Genomic DNA, 21203 nt, shown 5'->3' on the forward strand with positions numbered 1-21203 from the left:
TTCGAATTTTGCAACTAAACTTATCATATAGCTTGGCTCTATATTAGGATATTTCAAAATTTATAATACCTCAATTTCATTTATGTCAATGTTATGCATGTGAGATGGAGATTCGTGGAGACAAAGAATGATACAACCTCCTTCAACTTTTGAGAAGTTTACAACAATGTTGTCATTGGCATAATTGTCATCATCATCGTTGTCGTCGTCGTCGACGTTGGCATTAGGAACACCTTTGATTTAGGGATCACTAGATTCATTAATATCTTTGTCTTCATCTAAAAGTTCGTATCACTCGTCGTCAATGTTCAAATTAATAGGAATCAACGATGTTGATAGTGCAACATACTAGTACAGACTGTTTAATGATTCGTTCGAGTCAAGATCTAACCTACATATAGACAATCGTCTTCCTATTAGTGCATATGGCAGCTTTGCATATGGGGCCTCAACCTTGTATAGTTCACATATAGTTAGAGAAATATTAAAGACAAGCATGGATGGACTTGAAATATCACCTACTACGCAACCTTGCTAGGCATCATACAACTCAACGTATTGCATCATTTTCGAATGAAAAATGGGCTGATATCATAGTCGCGACATCATAATCATCATCAAGCTCAAGTGTGCCATAGATGAGTGGATTTAACAATGTTTTAAATCTATACACCAATATAGGCAACATCCCCCGTCATTGACCTGCGATTTTTGAATTGATCTTTGACGCTAGTTCATCAAGTTTGACAGTTGTATCGGAACACTTACTTATTTGATGTCTCGATTGAAAAACAATGTCAACTTCAATGTTACAAATTTCTCCATTATAATAGATTGTTACAAAGAATTTGTTGGCTATCTTTGAACCTTAGACTTGTAAAAAATTAATAGCAATAAATTAATATAAATTAACAATACTTAATATAAATATAAAAAATTAGAAATACTTACTTAATATTCTCAAAATTAAATAAATGCTTAAAACAAAATTAAAGGTTGTCATAGTAAGGTGGAGTGAAATTGTAGACTCGAAAATGTGGCTATCTTCATTTTTTTTTCTTGCCTAAAACTCCTTATATGTTTTGAAGTGGGAACATAGAGGGTTTTATATAACTTTGGGGGTAGATTTGCCAATCATATCGACAAAGACTACCATTCCCATACACATAGTTTCACCAATCATATCGAGCTAGGACAAAAGCATCAACCATTCCCATACACATGCAGGCAACAAGCAACATCCTGGGTAGCCCCAAACCCAAGTATAAATTATCACGTGTCTTCCTCTTCTTCATCTTCACCTTCTTTATTATTAGTCTTCAAAAAAGCCTACTTACTTTCACCATTGCAATACACTCTTTCCCTAACTTAAGTATCATACAACATCTCGAAATACAACGTCTGATGAATCTGGGCAGAAAATCCGAAAAAGCATAAATAAAATGTTATTCACTATTTTGGGCTGAAGAAAGTAATTTGGGTAGACCGAATCCAAACCAAAGTCTCAGCCCGAATGAATTGGGTTTAAACTTTCCGTTGGCCCAATTCAATATAATTTCAATACTTAGCTAGGGTTTATTACTTTTGCTGATATTATATATTTCTCCTCAACCGCAAATTTCATAGTGCGGCTAGGGTTTTCTCTTCTCTGGTAGTTTCTCTATATCCCTGAACGACTCCATTTTTCTTGTTAGATCTAGTTCTGATACGTCATTTTTTTTGTTAATTTCTGGATGACTTGATAACTTTGTTTTACAGGTAAATGTTATAGTTTTGTTCGTGGAAAGAACAGAGATTCAGAGATGAGGTAATTTTTAAATTCTGTCGTTTTATTTTTCTTTCATTTTTATCTTTTGGGGTTATCTGCTCATGCTTTGTTTTCTTTGTAACAAGTTGAATCTAAGTTACCCAATTTTATAGATGTTTGTTTTTCTGATAAATTCCTCTTCATTATTAAGTTGTTTATTAGGATTTTAATCTTGTTTTATATTTAATGGACTTGAACTAGACGAGTTTTAGCTCCTTTTAGTCGTTTGTGTTTTATAGGATGACCTGTTTCGTACTTTCATCTCTGAAAATAGGAAATGGTCTTGTTGCTAAGTGGTAGTGGTTTTCACTCTTAGACGACACTTTATGTTTTGGCTAATTGATTAGACTGGTTTTATGCCATTCAATGTCTTTATGTTGGAAAATTTTAACTTAGGCTCTGTAAACCTTGTTAGTTGTGAATTTGGATTACAGTGATGGTTAGTGTTTATGTTATTGTCTGGAGAACTGCGTCGAACAAAGCATAGTATTCGGGTGTTCATTGTATGATTAAGAGTTGTTTATGTTGCTTGTATTGACTTGTTTAGAGTTTTATTTCCTAAAAGATTTTTGGTTTTGTCATTTACAGTAAGCTTCAGAGTGATGCCCTTAGAGAAGCTATTTCAACCATTGTAGCTCAGTCCAAGGAGAAGCAGCGTAAGTTTATTGAGACTATTGAACTCCAGATTGGGTTGAAAAACTATGATCCCCAAAAAGACAAGCGTTTCAGTGGTTCCGTGAAGTTGCCACACATTCCTCGACCTAAAATGAAGATCTGCATGCTTGGAGATGCCCAGCATGTTGAAGAGGTGATTTTGCAGTATTCTCTGATAAAGCTTTGTTCGCTTACATTGCTTGAAACTGTCCTTTGTTTTTTGGACTCAAGCATAGGAGTTATGTGAAAGTCTCTACCTTTGAGTTCTGATTTGTGCAATGAGATTAGTTGTTTAAATGGTTTAATTTGTACTGCAGGCAGAGAAGATAGGTTTGGATTATATGGATGTTGAAGCACTGAAGAAGCTAAACAAGAACAAGAAGTTGGTCAAAAAGCTTGCCAAGAAGTATCATGCTTTTTTGGCTTCTGAATCTGTTATCAAGCAGATCCCTCGTCTCCTGGGTCCTGGTCTCAACAAAGCCGGCAAGTATTGCATCTGTTTTTAGCAAATTTTAGGTGATGCTGGGGAGGCTAAGTTAATGGGATTTGCCTGTGTCTGTTGTGATTTTTGAGCTGAGATGTTACATAGCTGATTTTATGCATGAATGCAGGGAAATTCCCAACCCTTGTTACTCACCAGGAATCGCTAGAGTCCAAAGTGAATGAGACCAAGGCGATGGTTAAGTTCCAGCTGAAGAAGGTTCTTTGCATGGGAGTTGCCGTTGGGAATGTTGCGATGGAGGAGAAGCAGATCTTCCAAAATGTGCAAATGAGCGTCAATTTCCTGGTTTCATTGTTGAAGAAAAACTGGCAAAACGTAGGTTTTCTTAGCTTTTGTTTGTTTAGGTTGCCTGGTTACTCCTTCCATACAAAGTTCATCTTTCTTAATGAATTTGTGTTAATTGCAGGTGAGGTGCCTCTACTTGAAGAGTACCATGGGCCCATCAAACAGGATCTTTTGAATTGGTAGTTACCCATGTGTTAAGAGTTTTGTATGTGGACAAATTTTCTGCTATGTTTTGTCGTTGGAATCTTAGAGTTGTGATTTTGAGACATTGGAAGTTTTGTTTTGCATATCAACATAAAATGTCAATTTCCATCTTTTTTTTTAATGAATGGTGGCATATTGGATTGGCTCATTGGATGGCGGAAAATAGTTATTTGGGAATGGTTGTGGCTGTGGTTTTGCTGGAAAATGTTGTTCTGCATAGTAGAGTTTTAATGAACTACATTCATTACACCATGACCGCTGATAATCATTTAGAAATATCATCTCGGAATTCTAGCTAGCTAGGGATGGTAACAAGACGTCAAAACATATGTTATATAATTTTAAATATTAAAAATGTAACTTTATATTTTTATAAAATTAAAGTTAATCATTAAAAATATAAAAATAATTGTAGAAGAAAAGAAAAAGGATATTTTAATACTAGTATTGAAAATGGAAGACTTTCTGCTCACTAATTTCAACAAAATTTTGCACAATGGATAGGTATAATTGTAGTTAATTATTCAACTAATGAGTTATTTGAAGAGTTGTAGTTAAATTGAAATTTAAAAATTTAATCAAAATTTGTCGAATCTAATATGACAATTAAGAGTATTAATAATTACTGCTTTATAAAAAAAAAATATGAATTTTAACAACTACTGTAGAAAATTCCAAAATAAAATACCATTTTCTAATCGTCTTCGTAGAAGTATATTTCAAAACTAACTTCCTCTGATATCATTGTAGTATGTAAATTAATTATATATTCTTTTTCTACAACTAGTTTTTTAATTCTGTAAGTGATTAAAAATCTCCGTATTTTATATATTTTTCACTTGCAAAAATTTAGAAACCTAAAACAGAATCTCAAAAACAAATTTGAGAAGTTTCTCGTAGCCGACCTTAGCTCAGTTGGTAGAGCGGAGGACTGTAGTGGTAAAAGTCAGAGCAATCCTTAGGTCGCTGGTTCGAATCCGGCAGGTCGGAATTTTTTTTAACTATACTTTTATAATTGGGTTAATATGCGCTTTGATATCTTAATTTTGCTTCAATGTTCAATTTAGCAACCGGGTCTTTTTTTTTTTATCAATTTGGTACATATGTTTGGTAGAGCGGAGGACTGTAGTGGTAAATGTCAGAGCAATCGTTAGGTCGCTGGTTCGAATCCAGCAGGTCAGAACCTTTTTTAACTATACTTTTATAATTGGGTTAATATACTCTTTGATATCTTAATTTTGCTTCAATGTTCAATTTAGCAACCAGGTCTTTTTTATTATTATCAATTTGGTACATATGTTTGATTTCAATATTCATTTTGATACTTCAAATATTTTTGGTTCCAATTAAAAGTTTAGCTTTAATGTTGAAATTGGTATTTGAGTGTTTTAGTCCCAATTATATACTTGTGGTTTTTTAAACTAGAGCACAAGTGTTAAATATTTATTGGGCTATATGATACCATTTAATCTAAGTACCAAATTGAACATTGAAAAACAAGAAACTCAGGTGACAAGTTGAAAAAAAAATTCAGGTACCAAGTTGAGCATTGAAGCCAAACTTAGGTACCAATGATATATTAATCATTTATAATTCTACCATTAAATATTAGGACTTAATATATCATTTGGTACCCAATTTTGACACTTTTTTTTCAATATGATACTTGTGTTTTTTTGTCCAATATTATACTCATATTTGGTAAACACTAAAAAGTTAACACCGTTAGAAACTAAAATTAAGCAAGATTATAAGTGCCATAAGTACCATGAAAAAAAATAAAGACCATCACATTGAAAAACCATAAGTACCATAAATACCACACTGGACAAAAAAAAACATGAGTACCATATTCGAAAAAAAAAGTACTGAACTTGAGCACTGAATAATATATTGAGCCAAATATTTATAAAGTTGAAAAACCATCTCAAATGATTAAAAAAAAAAGTCGATTGAGCTTTAGCTCAATTTGCATCATTGATATTGCAGCAATGAGTAGGATGCAGGTTCGAGCATACTTAAGTTATTTTTCTCTAATTTAAAAGTTGGGGAGAGATTATTTGTAAAAGTAGGCATTATAACACCCTTTGCCCAAGATAAATTGATAACTACAAAAAAATTATTATTTAGGGTAAACTATAAAAATATCTTATGCTTATTTATAATTTTGTATGTATTTTTATAAAATATTATGCTTTTTGTCGAAAAATGAGCATTTGAATATTTTTTTTTATTTTTCAACTTTTTTAAAATTTTAACAATCAAGACTAAATTGACGGAATGCGTAAAGTTGAGGACTAAATTTGTTGAAACTTTATAGTTTTAGAATTAAATTTGTTATTTTTCCAATAAGAGAAGGCCATTGTTAGTGATTTAATGGAGGAGTGACCAAAATTGTAACACCTTGTACTCGACCTGGTAGCCAGGTCTGAGCTACAGTGCATCACGTTCATTGCCGAAGCAACTACAGTCAATTCATAATTAAATTTATACAATTGGCATGATAATTATCAACAAGTATACATTCCTTATTCAAACTAAAGTAGACTTATATTTCATTTATATATGCACCTAATCACATACAACAAATCCACCATATATATATTATTACTAGAGTATAAGATATAACATTTGATTATAACATCATTCAACTACCACAAAACCTAACCTATTAGGTACATGCCAAATATAAGTAATGTTGAAAACTAACAAATATGACTAAGGCCGAGATTATGGATCAAATGCTTTGGTCGATGCATAGAAATCCTAAATTAGATCTAACCTGTGCATAGAGAAAGCAATCTGTATGCTGAGTAAAACATTTATTGGGTTTTCTATAATTTAAATAGATACTATTAACATTAACAATTCTACATAAATAAACGTGTATATCTATATGCTTATATTTACCATATACTTATAACTTAAAGTTACCAAGCTTAACATTGTCGATAATAAACTTGTTATGTGAACAAAGCTAACACTTCTTCCTGCTTCAATACAATTCAAGAGACAAATCATTATACTTGTAATAATAATTTAAAACTAATCTGTATAATAAACTTGTTATGTGAACAAAGCTAACACTTCTTCCTGCTTCAATACAATTCAAGAGACAAATCATTATACTTGTAATAATAATTTAAAACTAATCTGTAACACTTCGTAATTCAACCCAATAGTCAAGTCTGATCGCGGAACCAAGCTACAAAACCACAGATAACAGAATAAAACGCTTACCATTTATAGAAATTAATTTCATTTAAACATCAAATCGTGTCATAATTCCATGATTAGAGTTTACAAAAGCTCTTAGGTTGACCTAAGAACAAATAAGGACTAAACTGGAAACTATATAAATAAAAATGGAAATTTTGCAAAATAAAGATCACACAAACATGTAAGTCACTATGGCCGTGTGAACCAAAATCGATTAATTCTTCCAATAGTCACACAGTTGTGTCACCAACCCGTATGTCACACACACGGCTATGTGGTCAAACCATGTGGTTCCGAAACTCCTACATTCCAATCATTACACAATTGTGTCACCAGCTCGTGTGGTACAAAAATGTACCACTTTGATCCTTAAAGTCAAATATTCCAAAACCTCAAAACATACATTTTTGTAAACTAAAAACCTGCACAAAGCATCTCAAAACCAAGCCAAAACATGTTATATATAATTCTCTTAAACATCTAACCAATATGCCACATTGACACTGTAACAGGCCAATTTGCCCGGCCCCTTTGAAACCCAAAATAAATAAATAAATAAACAAAAACCCAAATAAAATTATAACAGTCCATCATATGTCCTTTTACAGACTTTGACCCAAACTAATACCCCAAACCGAACCCTATACAAGCCCAAATCAATACCCAATCCCCAAATAAAACCCACGGTCCAAAGACAATGGTCCAACACCCAAAAATGAGCCCAAACGGCCCCAAATACTGAAACCAAGACAGAAACCCTAGCAGTTCCTGCTTGCACCGCAGCAGCCCCGGCCTCCGTACCGCCTCCGTACCCTCAGCAGCGCCATGCTCTCGTACACACGCCAACACCACCCCGTACCTGCAAATACAGAAAAACGACAGCAGCAAATTCAAACAAAAATTGTATTTCTTTCTTTTTATTTCCTTTTAATTCTTTTTTCTTTTTTTCGGCTATAAAGCCAGGATCTTTAATCCTTGTAATGGGTTAAAAAAAGGAACGCACAAAAATAGTAGCAATACAAAGCAATCAAAAGCAGAGGAGGTGATTTCCGCTATCCACTTTCCTATGGTCTTTTCTTTCCTTTTACTAGTATTTGCTCACATCTTTCATCGATATATTTCAAAAAAAAAAATAAACAAAAGAGAAGGAAAAGCGAAAGAAATCTTTCTTTCTATCAGTATTTACCTTGCGAATCCGTCTTCGATCCTCTGTCGTTTCGTCGAAATCGAAGCTAGGGGGTTTTGAGGTCGAAGAACAATACGCCAAAACCCGAAACACAAAACGTCGTTCTCGATGGCGATTTGGTGTTTGAGGAGGCACTTTAGGGTTTGGCTAAAGGAAAGGGATAGCAAAGAGTGGGAGAAGGTGGCTAGGGTTCAGCCGAGCAGGCTTAAGTGAGCCTTTATAGCGAATCAAAAACGGCGCCGTTTGAGCATGCTTCAATGGCTCTGAAACGGTGCCGTGTACCAAGGTCCGACCCGATCCGGCTCCTAACCCTCAGGATCCGCGCGTTTGCTGCGGTAAAGGGAAAGTTTCACATTTAGTCCCTTCCTTTCGCGTTGGTGCTCAATTAGGTCTAGTCCAGATTCCTTTATTTTCTTAAATCCGACCTGTAATCTGCGTGCGTTTGCATTTTAATCCGTGCTTGTGTGCTGCGTTTTGGGAGCCTGGAATATTTCCAGTTTGAGCCCCTGCGCTTTTGCACGCTTTACCTATTGGCCCTTTTACTTTTAAGTAACCTGTTTCATTTGTAAATTTCCCCTTTTTTAATTTGATTTTAATTAGGTTTGTATTAGTATACCTTATTATTTTAACGTTTATTTAACATTTTTGTTCGTATGTTAATTCTTTTATTTTATATGATTATATCGAATTTTTTTTCGTAGTAATTGATTCAAATTTTTATATACTCATATATTCGTATTATTTTGATATTCTATACTTGTTATAGATTTTGAGGGTCCATTTAGTTTCTACATATGTGTCAAATTATTTTAATACCTTACTTTATAAAATCATTATCTTGAGATTCGTATTTGTATTATTTTAGTTATTATATATTGTCTCATTTAAATTCTTTTGCGTATACTATCTTAATGGTTAAATCATTATTTTAAAACTCATTTTTTTTCTCATAAAATTATTGTTCTAAAATTTTTGATGTTGTATTCTTTTGGTACATTAATTAGTATTTCATCTAAGTATTTTATTATATATATATATATTCGTACGTATGTAGTAAAATAATTTAATCATGTATACGTTTCTATGATATTTTTACAAATAATTATTTCTAAGTTTATTTATATATATACATATATATACATAATTTGTAAATTTGTTATGTTTTAAAGATTACATCTTATTATACATTTTTATTATTATTTTTATATACTTTACACATAATTTAATTTTTTTTATAAATTGTCAATTTTAAACCAATATTCTTTAATATTTGGTATATTGTTCGATCAAAATATTCATCTCCCTACGTATATTTTAATAATCAAGTATATATCTCTAGTTTTTTTTTAATCCATTCATTCATGTATTACACATTGTGTGTTTATTAGTATTTCAAACTAGTTGTATACCACACTTTCTTTATTCTTATCTTATCTTGTATATCTTGCATTGATCATACCATATTAGGTTTTGTATATTATTGTGACATACTATCGTGTATTGTTTTATTTTGTTTTGTGCGATGCATTGTTATTATAATTTTTGTTTTATATTGTCATGTTAATTATTCTCCATGCATAATTGAAATTGAGCTATATTTCCAAGTTAGTTATACTTAGTTGTAAGTGTTTGTTAGTTGGTTAAAAAAAGTGTATTGCCTCCACTCTTCCATTGTTGTATTTTATGCGTACACATATTACCCCATATCATCTTTTTCCACTTGGTTTATGAAATGTGGTTTTATAAAATCCAAATTTTTATGATTAATTTCGTCTTATTGCGAGTCACATTAATATGTTTTAAGCTATTTTTATAATTATTCTTCTAAAAATCCTTTAAAACGAAGGCAATGTTCGATATTTGGCAATTCGCGGAATTGTGCCCTAACGTGTTGGGTTGCAATTTCTCGTTTGCTCAAAGTAATCGAAGGTCCATTTAGAATTTCACCCATGTCTTTTAAAATCCTTTAAACGAAGGCGATGTTCGATATTTGACAATTCGCAGAATCGTGCCCTAACGTGCTGGGTTGTAATTTCTCGTTTGTTCAAAATAATCGAAGGTCCCTTTTGAAATTCACTTATGTTTTCTAAAAACTCTTCAAAATGAAGGTAATATTCGATGTTTGGCAATTCAAGGAATCGTGCCCTATCGTGCTGGGTAGCGATTTCTTGCTTGGCCAAAATGATCGAAGATTCCTTTAGAATTTCACTCATACTCTCTAAATTCTAAAATAAGGCAATGTCTGACATCTAGAAATTTGAGGAGTCCTGCCTTACTGTGCTGGGTTTCGATTTTCTCGTTGGACTAAATAATTGGGCATCCTTTTGCGGTGTTCAACGTATAAATTATTGGAAGTCAAACTTTGTCATGTTTTCGAGGGCACAAAGGATCATGTCCTATTGTACTGGATGTGGTGCTATATTCCTCTTAAGCAAGAGAACTTTGATGACCAACTCGGGTTATTCAAATATTATCAAAAAGGGAACCACATTTCAAAAACATTTTTAAATCTTAGACATAGGACAGTATTTAATGATTTGGTACTAATTTTGGGCGTAGTGAGGGTGCTAATCCTTCCTCATGTGTAACCGACTCCCGAACCCGTTTTCTCAAAAATTCGTAGACCAAAATCGTTGTTTTAGTAAACCAAAAATGTTTTATTAAAATAACCAAATTCTTAGGTGACCCGATCACACCAAAACAAAAAGATCGGTGGCGACTCCATGTTTTATTTTCAAAAAGTCAATCCCCAATTTTGAAAAAAATAGTTTCGACAGACACTAATACAAATCAAGGTATCATTTATCAATAAAATCAATTTAACTACTTAAACAATTCACGCTTAACCTACCACATTGATCATGTTTTCATGCCAATTCATTATTGCCATTTACACCACATTAGCTCAAACAGGCCACATTCAACATTTGCCCCTTATACATACTTATAAGCATTATGTGCAAGTTTGTTAAAAAAAAAAGCATTATGTGCAAGTTTCAAAAATTCAAGTTGTAAACTTTCAAAATAATTATATGTGCAATACATCCCCTAAATACACGCCACATAACCGAGTCTGGAACAATAAAAAGACTACTAAATTCAACTACCATTATAACACTTCATACCATATTCAAGCTTATTTATAACTTACTTATACTTAACCAAATACTTACACCATTATCATAGTATATAAATCATGTAGAAAAAAGTTATACCAAGATGGCACAACATTTAAGTCATATCCTAAGATCACTAATTTGCCATACCAATAATACATGTATCATCTAACAATTCACCAACAAGTTCATACTTTCTTATAAGTGTTATCCATCCAAAACTACACAAGACACTATTTAGCATTTATCATACCATTTCACTTCTCAAATTTACCAATTCACCTATCTAAGTATTTTAAACATGGTCAAAACATACCTATACCAACAGATCACTAATCATTTATGCCATATTGTCATTTCAACTTATATAATTATAGCATATGATCTATCAACAATAAAGCATATAATCAAGTTATACCAACTTCCAAGTACCTATCCATATTTACCATACAATTCATAGGTTACAATTTAGTCCCTTTTAAGTAAGTTCATCAAAATTACAATTAATCTAAACTAATAAACACTAAATATAATCAAACATATCACAAAAGTTATATAGTAAGTTCCATATGAACTTACTTGGGAAAACATCAACCAACAAAGCATTGGGGACTATTCTGCAATTTTTTTTTCAATTATCTTTCGGTTGATTCAAATCTTGATATATAATAATTCATTTCAATTTATAATGTAGCGACCCAAAATCCGTGGGCATCAGAAAAGTACATTATCAAGCCTTCGTCTTAGTAAACGAAGTCCGTAAATATTTATTAGGAATATTTTTGAGTCTAGTTATGTGTCTAAATATGCTTTAATTAAGTGAATTTAGCTTAATTTAATGTAATTAGGAAAAAAGGATTAAATTGAATAAAGAGTGAAAAACTAATTATAGATTAAAAGAAAGTAAAAAGGGCAAAAATGACAATTAAGCCATTTAGCATAATTTGAGGCGGCAAACATGTTAAAATCTAAGATATTTTTAGATTTTAATTATGTAAATATATATAATTTAATTATAAAATAAATTATTAAATTAATTAATTATAAATATCATATTATGAATTAAATTAAATTAAAGTCAAGTGTATGATGATAAATATATATATATTTATACCAATGTAATAATAGTATGCATATATTTGTAAGATATTTATTTAATTACTTTTTATTTAAGTAAATAGATATTTAATATTTATCATTATTATTATTCTATCAAATTATAATTTATATTATTAAATTATGATTATTATTATTAAAAATAAATTAAAATAAAGACAAATGTATGGTGATTAAATTATACAAGTGTGATGCATATATTTATACATTTGTAATATATTTATTTAATTATTTTTTATTTAAGTAAAAATATTTTATTATATTAAAATATTAAATTATATAAAATAAATAAAATAAGGACAATTGGATAGTGATATAATAGACAAGTGTAAAATATATGTGTGTCCAATTGTAATATATATTTGTTATTAAATAAGATATTTATTATAATTATAATAATTATTATTAAGTTAATAAAATAAAAGAATAAATGAAATAAAATAAAGAAACAAAACAAAGTAAAGAAGAAACAGAATAGCTATTCGAAAACGGAGCAGGGAAAGGAGAAAAAGAAAAGAAAGAAAAAAAAAGGAAAAACTAGAGTTTTAATTTTTGAAGTTTTAATAGGTAAGTCAATTAAGCCCTTTTCTTTAATTTTGATGTTTCAGAAGCTCTAGAATAAAGTTTTGTTGGATTTAAGTTGAAAATTTGAAAGTTAATAGATTTTTGAGTAGGGTTTATGTTGAACAAATGATGGAATTGGGGGTTTATTTGATAGAAATTTTGATTGGAATTGAATAAATGATTGAATTGTAAACTAAGCTATAAGTTTTGAGTTTTAGGGATTAAATTGAAATAAATTCGAAATTATGAAAATATGATAAAAATTAAATAGTTAAATGTGAGTTTGGCAAGAAATTGAGTAGCAAAAAGGTATGAATTGAGAAAGAAAAATATATAGGTTTAGTTAGGATTAAATTTGAAATTAAAGTAAAAGTTAGATAAAAATTTTAGCAATTAAATTGTATTGTGTTAATGATTGTGAAATTATTTTAATTGTTTGTAGCTAATATCAAGCCTGAAGCATCAGCCCAAAAAGGAAAAGAAAAGATCGTCGAGGATTAAATCTGAAGAGAATTCTGGTTTCTATCACTATAATTCAAACTTTATCATTATTATGTGTTTAATTTACTAATTATGTGTGGTAAGTATTTTAAGGTAAGTGTTTAGTAAAATGATAAATTTATGATTGGGTACTGAAATTGAGACTGATACTGAACTGAATTATGGAATACTGAATATTGTTTGGAATACTGCATTGAATTGTGAAGTTACTGAATATTGTTATGTGTACTGCATTGAACTGTGAAATTACTGAAGTAATGAATTACTGCAATACAGTGAAACTAATTGAAATAGGGAATTATATTTGATACTGAACTGAGATGGAAATTTAACTGAAAAGTGAATTAAATACCCTATTAACTAGTCGGGCTAGTCGGATATAGTTGGCATGCCATAGGATATGGAAGAGTACGAGTTTTTGCCGACTTACTGATCAGGCACTTATGTGCCGACTACTGTTACTGTTACCGATTCGACACTTTGTGTGTCGAATACTGTTACCGTTACTGTTACAGATTCAGCACTTTGTGAGTTGAATACTGTTACTGTTGCTGTTACTGCTACCGTTACTGATTACTGTTTAGGTACTGTGTACCGTTAAGGCACAATGTACCGTACTGGTGTGTTGGTTGGAATCCGTGTATCCGCTGAGTCCGAGTCAAGTTAATAGGGACAAATGAAATAAATTTACTGATAAAATAAATTTGAATGATATGGCATATGTGAAATGTGAGAATTGAAATAAAGAAATAAGAATGATATATATATAATCAAATGACATAAAAAGATTGAATTTGTAACACCCCCTACCCGTATCCATTGCCGGAATAGGGTACGAGGCATTACCGGAGTTTACTGAACATTTTCAGATCATTCTGAGTCATTTATTATTCATATTTTGAAAATAATCATAACGTCTCTCTATTGGGCCCTCGAAGCCCCAAACATACATTAGAAACCAGTCGGAATTAAATCGGGATCATAGAAAAAAAAATTCGCAAAATCTTAAATTTTATTTTCATCTAAGCACTTACCATTTCAATGCTCCTTATAATTAAACATGTTACCATTCAATCAATAGCTTGACACTTGTCTAAGCGTTAAACAACATCATTGTTAGTATACTTGCACATATTTCATCTAAATTCAACATTGATATACTTATTTTCTTGACATGTCACACTTGAGTTTAATAATTGTCTTTACTTACATAATTTCCTTGTATCAACATGTCAAAGATAATCATATATGTACATGTCATGAAACATATCATTCTCTTACCATTTCTTCATAAGTATATATCAATCATTTCATTATATCAATATTTCATGCTCCATCATTTCCATATATTTTATGTATAATTATTCCGGTAAAGTTTATATCAAACTTAACATAAATTATATTCCATGTACTTATTCTTATTTCGTTTATCTATCTTCATAATTATTTCATACAACTATTTTGTACATATATTTCCATATGACCAGTTCTTGTAAACATTTCACACAACCATTTCATATAACCATTTGTCATCTGATACATATTACTGAAGATCAATTGTTCAATAGATGTCATAGCGTCTCCTATCCACGGTCTTATTTATCTTTGACATGATGCCATAGTGTCTTTCAACTATGGTCTTACTCATTTTCTATCATGTTGCCATGGTATCTTTCAACCATTGTCTTATTCTTTTCATGTCACGTTGCCATAGTATCTTTCAACCATGGTCTTATTCTTTTCATGTCACGTTGGTCTTATTCATTTCATGTCATGCTACCATGGCATCTTTCAACCATGGTCTTACACATTTCATATCATGTAGCCATGGTATCTTTCAACCATGGTCTTACACATTTTATTTCATGTTGCCATGGTATCTTTCAACCATGGTCTTACACATTTCATTTCAGAAAGCACATTCCCGCGAACCTCATCCTTATAGCGGGATTACCAGTCCATGCTAAATCCCTTGTAATATAAACTCATAGAGTATTATCGGGATTACCAGTCCAGGCTAAATCCCCTGCAACGACAATTACTCTAATGAGCTTGGATCTGAATTACCAGTCCAGACTAAATTCAGACCCTGATTCGGATTACCCGTCCGGGCTAAATCTATTTTACACTTATTCTTCAGGAGGGCTATATCAGGATAGGATCACTCGTCCGGGCTAGATCCTTTTTACCGTCAATTCCTTTTCGTTCAACCGGGATTTCTTCCCATTTTTATCAAATATATCAATGTTTCATCAATTTTCATTCGAGGGATATTTAAATCATATTCACATCAATAACATACATTTCAAATATTTAAGAATATAATTAAAGTTATACGAACTTACCTGGCGAAATTGCAGAAATATCAAGATTCAGGGGTATTTTGGTAATTTACCATTTTCCCAATTTCCACCCGATCTTAAATTCATAATTTCATTAAATTTATTAATTTATATAATAAAACAATTCATTCCCTTCAATTTGGTCATTTTTGACATTTTTGCAAAATTACCCCTGAGGTTTTGCTTTATTCAATTTAGTCCTTAAGCCTAAAACATGCAAATTAGTCATGCTAGCTGAATATTCATAAATATTTTTCTCCTCCTCCTCTCCATTCCACATCCTTAATGTCTATAACACACTTGTACGCAACATTATCTATATTTTTTATTATTTACTTTTATGAATATTCAAGCTGTCCATCTGTGTCATAGTCACTAAATTATTCATATCTGGAGCTATAGAACTCTAAATTAAGATCCGATAATTTTCACTGAAACTAGACTCATATATATTCTTACCATAAAATTTTAAGAATTTTTAGTTTAGCCAATAAGTACAGTTTATTCTTTAAATTTACCCCTATTCTATTGTCTCACAGTTCTGACCCTTCTTCACTAAAAATTAATTAGGTCCTCTTACAGAATTTTAATGATATTTTTGTTTGTTTATATTGAAAATAGACTCATTCAGGATTATAAACATATAAATTTAAAGCCATAATTATTTTTTTCCATTTTTTTATGATTTTCCAAAGTCAGAACAAGGGAACCCGAAATCATTCTGACCTTGTCTCACAAAATTTATTATATCTCATGATTTACAATTCCATTGCTTACATAATTTTTTCTATAAGAAACTATACTCAATAAGATTTAATTTCATATTTTATTCATCCTATAATTCGATTTATACAATTTTTGGTGATTTTTCAAAATTAGACTACTGCTACTGTTCAAAACTGTTTTAGTGCAAGATATTATTTACCATGTTTATAACACCCTTATTTTCTTTCTCTACACTATTTCTCTTCACTTTCTCTTGTTTTCTCTTCATTAACATATCAAGAACATAGGATCATATGTAAGGAAACTCTACATCAACATTAATCTCATGCTTTTTCAATAATATCAAACTTAAAAATATATTGAAATCATGATGTTCTTACCTTGTTCTATTGATTTCAATCTTCATCTTGATTTTCTCTCTCCTTCAATTTCCATTTCTTGAATCCAACTTGATATTCTAACTTCCCATAGTCTCCTTAACATTTTTCTCTCTTGGTAGCTATGGAAATTCTTTTGATTTTTGGGTGAAAATGGTGAATTTTTGGTAGAAGGACCAAATTGTAAAAAAATGAAAACTTCTTTTCTTCTTCTTCTTCTTCTCACGTTGGTTTTGCATGGGAAAGATGGATGAGAATTTCTCATCTTTCTTTCTTTATATACTAATAAAATAATAATAAAATATCTTATTAAAATATTAATAAAATAATATTTATCTAATTAAATAATTATAAAATATCAAAATATCTCTAGCATCATTATTACTTTCTAGATTTCTCTCTCCTCCAATTGACCATTTTGCCCTTCATTATCTTTTAAAATTCCATCCTTGAGTCATCATTTAATTTGATAAAATTGCAATTTAGTCCCTCATAGTTCTTCATCTATTCAATTTGGTCCTAATTCATCCATTTTCCTTAGTTTCTAGATCATTCCACCCTTAAAATATTTACACTATTGGTCCTTCAAATTTTTCATATTTACACTTTAACCCCTCAAATTTTGAGTATTTACTCTTGTGCAACAAAACTTTTCTCACTTTTACAATTTAGTCCTTTCTTGAATTAATATATCATAATATACTTCCCAATATTAGCATAACTCAAAATTTCCCTTTTTGTCACTTTATTTCCTTATTTTACTATATCATGGATAATATTTTACTGTAAAAATTTTCGGGATATTACAGAATTGTTCATTAAGTGATGATAATTGTAATGTAAAAGTATGTGTGTGATTTAATGTATTTAATTATAAATTGAATTATAGTGATACCACTGAGTATATGTATACTCAGCGTACGGTTGTTTCCGTGCGCAGGTTGTAGAAGTCAAGTATTGAACCAGCATCCAAAGCCAGACCCGACTTCAGCAAACTTTTGGTGATGCATATTTTCTTTTGGCAATGTGGCATGTACATAGGATGTGTATAAAGGATATTATATTTTGAATATAAATGGTTAAAATGTTAGTATTACAAGTCTAAGAATTATAATGAAAGAAGTTTATCCATTTCAATTTAAATTAGTACATTGATAAATTTAAATTGATATTATATTGATTGAGTTTGATTAGAAGGTATTTAGAATAGAAAATGAGTATGTGAAATGAGTCGGTTGAATTGGTTATGTTCGAAATAGACACGGTTTTAATTACAGGGGTTTTATGTAAAAACAAGCAGAAATGCTGTCGAAATTTATAAATAAAAAAATTCTGAAGTATTTGAACGAGTCCCGTTTCACTTTTAATACATGTTTTAGACTTCGAGAGTTCATTATAGGGACTTAGTTATTAAATTATACTAGGAATATTATTTTATTTATGAATTATTCGTAAGTTGTCTGATATGTCCGGTAATGTCTTGTAACCCTGTTCCGGCAACGGTTCGGGGTTGGTGGTGTTACATACAAATTCCAAATATCTTATAACAGCCTATTGTAATCATATATTAATTCAATTTCATTTTTCGAAAGCTTCATACACTTTTTTATTTTATTCAATTTGGTCCCTAAAAGCGAAATAGCCATATCTTTCAAATTTGAGTTTCGATTTACAATCTGATTTCAATTACATTCTTCTACAGTCCTCTATTATCTATAATTACAGAAATTTAATGTCATTTTTGAATTTTAAACTTTAGTCCCATGTTCAAAAACTAGCAATTAAACTTTATGAACTAGTCATTTTTCACTTCTAAGCTTAAATTCTAACATTTTATCACCAAAAGCTTCAAGCATTCATCAATAATATCTTTTAGAAACTTTAACAATTTTGAAAAATAACACTCGGGTTAACTAAATCGAACTGCAATAATCTCAAAAACATAAAATTTACAAAGAACAAACTTAAAATCACTCATCATGCAAGGCCAAATGCTTCAAGCTTAAAAATCTATTTTGTTTCCCTTATTGCTTCGTAAAGGAGAAGAAGAAGATGAAACCATGTTTCTTTTCCCCACATTCTTATTTGTTTAATATATTTATTTATATTATACTTTTTTTTGGTATTTTAACTAAAATTTAACATAATTTATAAACATAAACAACACCTAACCGTCCACTTTAGGCTAAAATGATCTATTTACCTTTTTAGACTTTAGTTTGATTACCATCTTAATTATTTAGCAATTAAAATTTATAGCAATTAACTTTCACCATTTATTTTTTGTACCTTAATTAACTACTTGATTGACAAAATTGAGGAGCCAAACTTCAATTAAACTTTATACTAACCTCGTAAATATCAAATAACGATATTTATGGTCTCAAACATTGGAAGTGAGGTTCCAAAACCTTAATTAAATATCAATTAAACAAAAAATACTGGACCAAATTTTAATATATTTCTATTCTAGCCTCATAAATATTAAATATTAATATTTATGAACATGATTTACGAAAATGACATTTCGAAACCATAATTTCTGATACCATTGGAAACCAGGTCATTACAAAAATATTAAATTTTGATAATGTTAGTGATTAAAATAGAAAATTTGAAACTTTGGTGACCAAAACAGAAACACGTTAATAGTTCAGTTACTATTTTCATAATTGACCCTATTATTTATTATCATAATAGTAGAAAGTTAAAAATTTTATATATATTTTAAAATTATTCATGCACTAGCTAATGCACAATATTTTGACTAGTGTGACTAATAAAAACTAAAACTTTAATTGGTGTGAAAAAGTGGGACCGATTCCATCAATTTATTACTAGAATGATATGCACCGATCGAAACAATAGAAACCAACGTGGAACCGACTACATTGCTTCAAACCCTTTCATGCCATGCCATAAAACAAACATGCCTAAAACATAAGATGCAAAATTTAAATACTTGATGCTAATGTTAGTTACAACTATCAGAATCAACGTCAGTTGCAATTTAAAGAATCTCTCGCAAGTTATTGTAACTTGCTTCAACTAATTGTCCAAGTATTTGTGAAGGAATTGGATGTTAATGGATTAATTAATTAAAATAGGTTAAAAGATGGTCGTAGCTTGTGACTAGATTAATTGTTTATTTTATTTTTTTATAATTAACCTAGGTGGTAGATAAGTTAAGAAATAAACTGAGGGAGAGTGCGACGAGATGTTGTCTTAACCTTAATGATCTAATTGAATAGCTACCCAAGTCATTAAGATATACACAAATTGCGAGGCTACTTATAAGATATATACTAACTAGGTAGTGAGGAATTGATGATAGTGGCCGGCAACTATTTAGTTGATTCTTATAAGCTATACACAAACTTACAAGATACACCTTTTATGGAACATCTATTAGGATGCAAGCTATTGTTAAATAGAGTTATTCTTGAACAAGAGTTGTTCTTAAATAAGGGTTATTCTGACATGTTCCAAGCGTTAATTGTTCTCAAAATAGTTGTGTTTAATAGAGATTGTTTTAAACAAGAGTTATTTTGTGGTGATTATTTTTTTTAAAGAGTTTGTTCCAAATAATGGTTCTTCTAAAAAAATACAATTGTTCTGAATAGAAATTGTTCTGAACAATAGTTGTTTTGAATATAGTTATTCTTGAAACGTAATTATTTCGAACATTAACTGCATTAGATGATAATTGTTCTAAACTAGAATCCTATTTTAAATAAAGTTGTTCAGAACTTAACTATTTTTAAATAATGATTAATTTAAACGAATTATTCTTTCAAAGAAACAACGCTACTACTTATTTCAAGGTTAACATTACTATTATCCTTGGGAACGCAGTTAACTAAAACATAATCATTATTAGTGGAACTTTTGTTGATACTAGTCACATTTCCTCTCTTCCTCTCACGAGCTCACGGCGCTGCTAAAAATTTGTAGTTGCTGTATTATAAAGTACTAGCTAATTTAGAGACGGATGCAGGGGTCCGAAATTACAAAAATGTGCCTCAAAATTTCGATCTGACCGCAAATCTAATCATTCTATGGCCAATAGCAAACGACTTTTGGATTAACATGTTTCAAAAGTTCATTAGATTAGCTTCTAATTATTTGTCTAACTATCAACCGGGTGAATTATATAATTAACTCTTTCTTTTAGTTTATAATTTAGTTATTGAATTATTTAAAAAAAAAATTATTCGCACTGTTTGCACCAATCAAAAACTCTCTCTTCCTTTCCTCTTCTCTTGTACAGATTAAGTTTCTTTTTTCTCCATAAAATAGCTTTAGATGTCACAAATTTACGAATCAAATTTCAAATATTTTTTTCTTTCAATCTTTGACACTGATTGTCAAATCAACTTAAATTTAAAATATATTTTTCTATTTATCAATAGATATTGATCTATCATACTAGTCATCGAATCGTCACGTAGAGTTTACTAACAAATTTTTTTATTTTAAAAAAAAACTTAACAATCCAATAGCTTAGATAATAACTTTTAAATAATTTAATAACTTATCTAACTTAAATGAAAACTTTCGAAATAGTTCAATGACTAAATTATAACTTTTTTAGTTGTGTAACC

At 30.2% G+C, this 21203-nt stretch overlaps 1 protein-coding gene, 1 long non-coding RNA gene and 1 other non-coding gene across 3 annotated transcripts; 2 read left to right on the forward strand and 1 right to left on the reverse strand.

Moving 5' to 3' along the window:
* Positions 1-1298: 1298 nt before the first annotated feature.
* LOC107889172 (60S ribosomal protein L10a-1) lies at positions 1299-3600 on the forward strand. Its single transcript, XM_016813531.2, has 6 exons — positions 1299-1651; positions 1759-1807; positions 2396-2615; positions 2779-2944; positions 3073-3278; positions 3370-3600. Exons 2-6 carry the CDS (start codon positions 1803-1805, stop codon positions 3421-3423), a joined length of 651 nt encoding a protein of 216 aa, XP_016669020.1. The 5' UTR covers positions 1299-1651; positions 1759-1802; the 3' UTR covers positions 3424-3600.
* A 752-nt stretch (positions 3601-4352) lies between these two features.
* TRNAY-GUA (transfer RNA tyrosine (anticodon GUA)) lies at positions 4353-4442 on the forward strand. The gene is given in 2 exon segments: positions 4353-4389; positions 4407-4442. It is a non-coding gene; the product is annotated as a tRNA-Tyr (tRNA).
* A 2665-nt stretch (positions 4443-7107) lies between these two features.
* LOC107889173 (uncharacterized) lies at positions 7108-8050 on the reverse strand. Its single transcript, XR_001681674.2, has 2 exons — positions 7858-8050; positions 7108-7530 (listed from the first exon to the last, which is right to left on the reverse strand). It is a non-coding gene; the product is annotated as an uncharacterized lncRNA (long non-coding RNA).
* Positions 8051-21203: the final 13153 nt, after the last annotated feature.

The sequence above is a fragment of the Gossypium hirsutum genome, chromosome A09 (genome assembly GCF_007990345.1).
Source record: "Gossypium hirsutum isolate 1008001.06 chromosome A09, Gossypium_hirsutum_v2.1, whole genome shotgun sequence".
NCBI lineage: Eukaryota > Viridiplantae > Streptophyta > Magnoliopsida > Malvales > Malvaceae > Gossypium > Gossypium hirsutum.